This window comes from Trachymyrmex septentrionalis, unplaced genomic scaffold (assembly GCF_001594115.1).
Source record: "Trachymyrmex septentrionalis isolate Tsep2-gDNA-1 unplaced genomic scaffold, Tsep1.0 scaffold69, whole genome shotgun sequence".
Classification (NCBI taxonomy): Eukaryota; Metazoa; Arthropoda; class Insecta; order Hymenoptera; family Formicidae; genus Trachymyrmex; species Trachymyrmex septentrionalis.
This window is the reverse complement of record NW_017305873.1, coordinates 2,475,680-2,480,486: the sequence shown is the minus strand read 5'-3', so window position 1 is coordinate 2,480,486 and position 4,807 is coordinate 2,475,680. Positions and strand designations below refer to the sequence as shown.

Here is a 4,807-nt window from a genome sequence, read left to right as displayed (position 1 = left end):
TCGATAAACGCACAAGATATCCGCTTGGAGCGGATTAACAAGCAATGTTACTCGGGCGTTCAATAATAGAGTGAAGCCACGACAATCGGTATCTATTATCTCAGTGAGGGGGAGAGACAGAAAGAGAGAAAGAAAGAGAGAGAGAGAGAGAGAGAGAGAGAGAGAGAGAGAGAAAGAAAAAGAGAGTGCGGTGCGTGTGATCTACGAGTCCAATTCGCTTTTCGGGCTGCGCTGCCTGTGGATCGTTTTTTGCCAGGGTATTTGGTGTTTCAGGCGCATGTGACGCCGCAGGTCGGTTCTACGACTGAGAGTGGTGTGGCAGACGATGCAGGTAGTCTGGTTGCGATGCACTTCGAGGTGCTGGGTCAGCGAGGCAAGATGCCTGTAAACGTTTCCGCAGAGTCGGCACGGAAAACGCCCCGGGCCCTGCATCACCACCTGACCAGTTGTATCGCCAACGTGCTTCCGATTGCGTCCCACCCCCCCTGCAACACATTAACACAGCCACGTGACCCGCCGGTTTCCTCATCATCAATTATCAACGGGAAACACAGTCAGTTGGGAGATCACAGGTAAAGGAGAGAGCCGGAAAGGGACATTGGTGATCGAGGGGGTGGGAGAGGAAGGGATACAGTGGTGACACGTTAACACAGGCCATCCATTACGAGGGGATCGTCAGTCGATTACCGGTGAGACTCCGGATGACAACGTGTAGAGACCTCGGGCGTGAACTTCAACCCTTTATCTCGTGACTCTAGATCTACCTATCTTTGATAAGCCACCACTATCACATCACTATCTATTGTAATACCAAATAGTTTCTAGAACTAGACTGTTGCTTTAATTGCAAAATTATTATTCAATTTTGTTACTACAACAAGAAATTTCCTATCAAAATGATCAAATATTTCCAAATATATTTCGATACTTCAGTCATTAAGTCGAGCCACTTAGACGTATTTTATCGTGCTCTTCCAAATTAGCTGGCCTCGTGGGGAATCGGATGAAATCACTGCCGCAGGTAAAGGGTTAAAATGCGCGCTATCGGTTGCTCCAGTGTGTCGAGGAACGCGCGTTCAATAGTCATTAGTCCTTATACGTGTGGGGTCAACGTGCACTGTATTGGCCGATGTGTTAGCAGGCGCCGGGTAGGACGCCCCCGAAGAGCGCGCGATCGACTGATGATCCTCCTCGAAGTGTGTGTAAACTACTCCCTTCGATCGGCTCTCACCGAGCGTAATTAATCGGGCCCAACACCCGATCGAATCCCGAACGTCGGATTCGGTCACTATGCATAGTACAACAGTTAAACTGTCATGCACAATATCGCCCTTCTGGTTAACTTCTTATTCGGTTACGTAAGTTACGTTTCTCGAAAGCAATTTTGTGCAAACAATCACTTTCACGATTATTACACAGATTAATAACGATCGAATAATTAGTTTTTGTGAAAAATACAATTAAAAAACTATCCTTCTCTTTGCGTAGACTAATAAAAATTTCTTGTTGAAAATGATCGAACCAGAAGGTTCACTCTGATCATATCAATCAGAATTCTGGCCTCAACTTGAATTATTGTATAACAGATTCAACCAGAAAATTCTGATTTATACATTTTCAATTACAATTCCAATTAATTGCAATAAAACCAAACTCTTTTTCCAGTGCACAAATTTGTCACTGATTCTATAAATTATAAATTATATGATTATATAATACTTCTGTATAATCTTTCTGATAAACCTTTCTATATGATTTTTCACTCCGTCTCTACAATGTTTCACAAGGTTCTCGTTAAAAAATAAAAGTGAAAACGAGATAAAGTCTTACAACATTATTTTGTTTGAAGAGTAGAAAGCGTGATAACGAAATCTATGCAAAGATATAAACATTTTTACTGTTTCTAATTCGAAAGAGTATTCATGCACTGACAGAAGTGTTACTCTGAGAATTTTCATTCACGTCAAAAGTAAATAATCTAATTAAAATTTTCGATTACATTAGAATCCATTGTATTTATTTCATTAATAATGATTATCTAATCATAATAATCATTAGCTCAATTACTCTGGCTATTACTATAGCCATTAATCAGATTATTTTCTGCCCAATCTTGCTTAAAACATAGACATCACAAGTATACCAACATCCTCTAAGACATATTAACAATTAATATGTCTTTTGTTAATTGTTATAAGACATCGCATGTAATAAATCACATCACATGTAATAATAATAAATACTGTAATAAGTACTGTAATAAATATTATATTAAGTACGGTTAATTATATATTTCACATCGTAAATAACGAGATCGGCATAATTGATTGTGCCCGATGCATTATTAGAGATACTATAATCAGAGTTTAGTAAAAGCGGACACAACTTCTGATTGGTTCTCCACGTTCTCCACTTTGGCTTGGTATTCTTCGAGTAGCATTATCGAGAGCGAAGAAAAGAAAGAGATAAATAGCATAAACAGATGAGTAAAGCCTTGTGTCAAACAAGTTATAAATTATTCTGAGATCTTGGACAAAGAGAAAATTAACAAATTACAATTGAACAATTCGGCCAATTGATCAGTTTCTTCAGGTATTGCCTGTCACGTGTTCTAACACTTTTTGCGTATGCAAAAAGTTCATAAAGAAAGAAAGTAATATATGTTATCTCTTTCTATGCGCGATTTTTGGTCGACATTCACCAAACTCTGATTATAGTACTTCTAATGTATTAAGTCTGATCTATATAAAACGTAGAACGCAATTCGCAAGTCGCAAATTTGTGCAAGAAGCTTGCGACCCGCTACTTGCGTTTTGCATCTTACGTAGATCGGGCTTTATTGGCTGAAGCGCCGGCACTAATTAGCACGTGTAAGTAGCTAAGTACTCGCTTCAGAATCACAGCGGGTTAAGTGAATTAGAAGGTGTCTTGGTGCAGTGCTGCAGCTTGTCTTCTAAATCAACTGTGTGTCACTTCGACACATGTGTGTTGCGTGAAAACGAAAGCGCAAAAAAAAAAGCGATTCATTCTAGGTCACCGTCATCTCGCGCGCTATTGTCCGTGCAATTTATGTTCAATAAATATTAAGTAAATTAATTAAAATCGAGGACGATCCTCAAATGGGGGTGAAACGAAGTCACGCGACTGTCAAATCTCATGTCACACACTATATTAAAGATTGAGAATTGCGAATTGGAAATTAGAACTCGAGCAGTTAGATAATTGTAATTTTAATCCGTTCCGGTCTGATTGACTGAATTCTAATCTTCAATTCGCAATCCTCAATACATATAGTGTGACACGGGCAAACCAGACGTTTCGCGAAAAGGAAAGAGGAGAGTCTCGCTTATGTGAGTTCATAATTTTTTCAACTTTATTCACACATATGTCCACTTACATTATTTAGCCTGCATAAGCCAAACATAGGATTACGTAATGATATATTATTTATATATATATATATATATTATTTTTTTCATACTTTATGTATACATATATATGTCTCATCTCTTTTTTTTCTTTTATAAATAATCAACTAAGGAAATATCAATTCGTCTAGGACGATATTTAATTGGCGGTGTTGTACTTATTTCGCATTCGTGACTTTTTTCGAGGAATGTGCACATTCGCTTTTCCGTCCGTAACAAAATAATATTTCGTGCTCGCGTACGCGCGCGTGTACACGACCGCCGATTAATCAATATGTACACGCGCAATTACATCATACGTGTACGCGTATGAATCTAAGTGTATAAATAAAACACGGATAATTATATACATATGTGTTATGTATACGTGTATACATATATGTATGTAAACCGTATAGCGTCTTTTAAAAGGATTTAAAATAAATGACGCTACGTATGGTAAGTTAAATAAAAGAAAATTTTACGTAAAAACATAAATCATAACGTAAAATTAACAGCATCCGAATTGTTATTCATATACATGGTGCACTGTTCTGCAATGTATCATAAAACATATGTGAATATTATGCAATTAATGGCAAAAGAATCGATTTATAAAATAAAAATATATAGATTAAGGCAGTTTATTCGTATGGAAATTAATTTCCCTTAAACTTCTTGTCTCCTATTTCTTTACATTTATTGGGGAAATTAATTAGTATAAAAACTTTCAAATATTAAAAATGTAAACAGATTGCGAAACAATGTTCTGATGCTGCATTCCTTAAAGAAAATTTGATTTTAATGTTTCTAAAAGACAATACATTCGAAAAATATTCCGTATAATTCGAACATTTTTCCTTAATCAATTTAGACAATTGCGATACACGAAATTCATCTCATCATATTGCACCAAAGCGTGAAAAAGACAACTAATCCACGAGCATTGGAAGTAAATATAATTGCACTAAGTTGCATCCTCGTTTTGTAAAACTAGCGTCAATTTGTACATTCTCACTTCGTTCAGAGATTTTGATGACTTTGATGGTCATCGATAAATATCTCGAAGTTCTCGAAAAAGAAATCGTAGATATAATGATTCTGAAACGAAAAATATAGCCTCTTTATGGAAGAATCTCTTGTACTTATCGACAGTCACCTCATGGTAAAAAATGAGCATTGCGCATTCATTCTCTCTCCTACAGTGCAAAATTATATTTGCACTTATACATACAGTACTGTCCACAAATCTATTAATATAATTTATATTATGATATATATCCATCTATAATCTATTAATTTAAATCTAATCTGTTAGATTTAATATTATTACATTTACTATTATTTTAATTTAATATATATGTAATATTATATACAATATATAATATTATTATAATAAT

At 36.0% G+C, this 4,807-nt stretch overlaps 1 protein-coding gene across 4 annotated transcripts in view; it reads right to left on the bottom strand.

Moving 5' to 3' along the window:
• Positions 1-4,807, bottom strand: part of LOC108753348 (broad-complex core protein-like) — a 42,608-nt gene that overhangs the window by 8,620 nt on the left and 29,181 nt on the right. Inside the window, exon 6 of one of the 4 annotated variants that reach the window (XM_018494857.1) lies at positions 110-485. The exons of the other annotated variants lie outside the window; for them this stretch is intronic. Coding sequence (XP_018350359.1) covers positions 202-485 — 284 coding nt within the window. The 3' untranslated portion in view covers positions 110-201. Of the gene's footprint in view, positions 1-109; positions 486-4,807 lie in introns of those variants that run through there. 4 annotated transcript variants of the gene reach the window in all.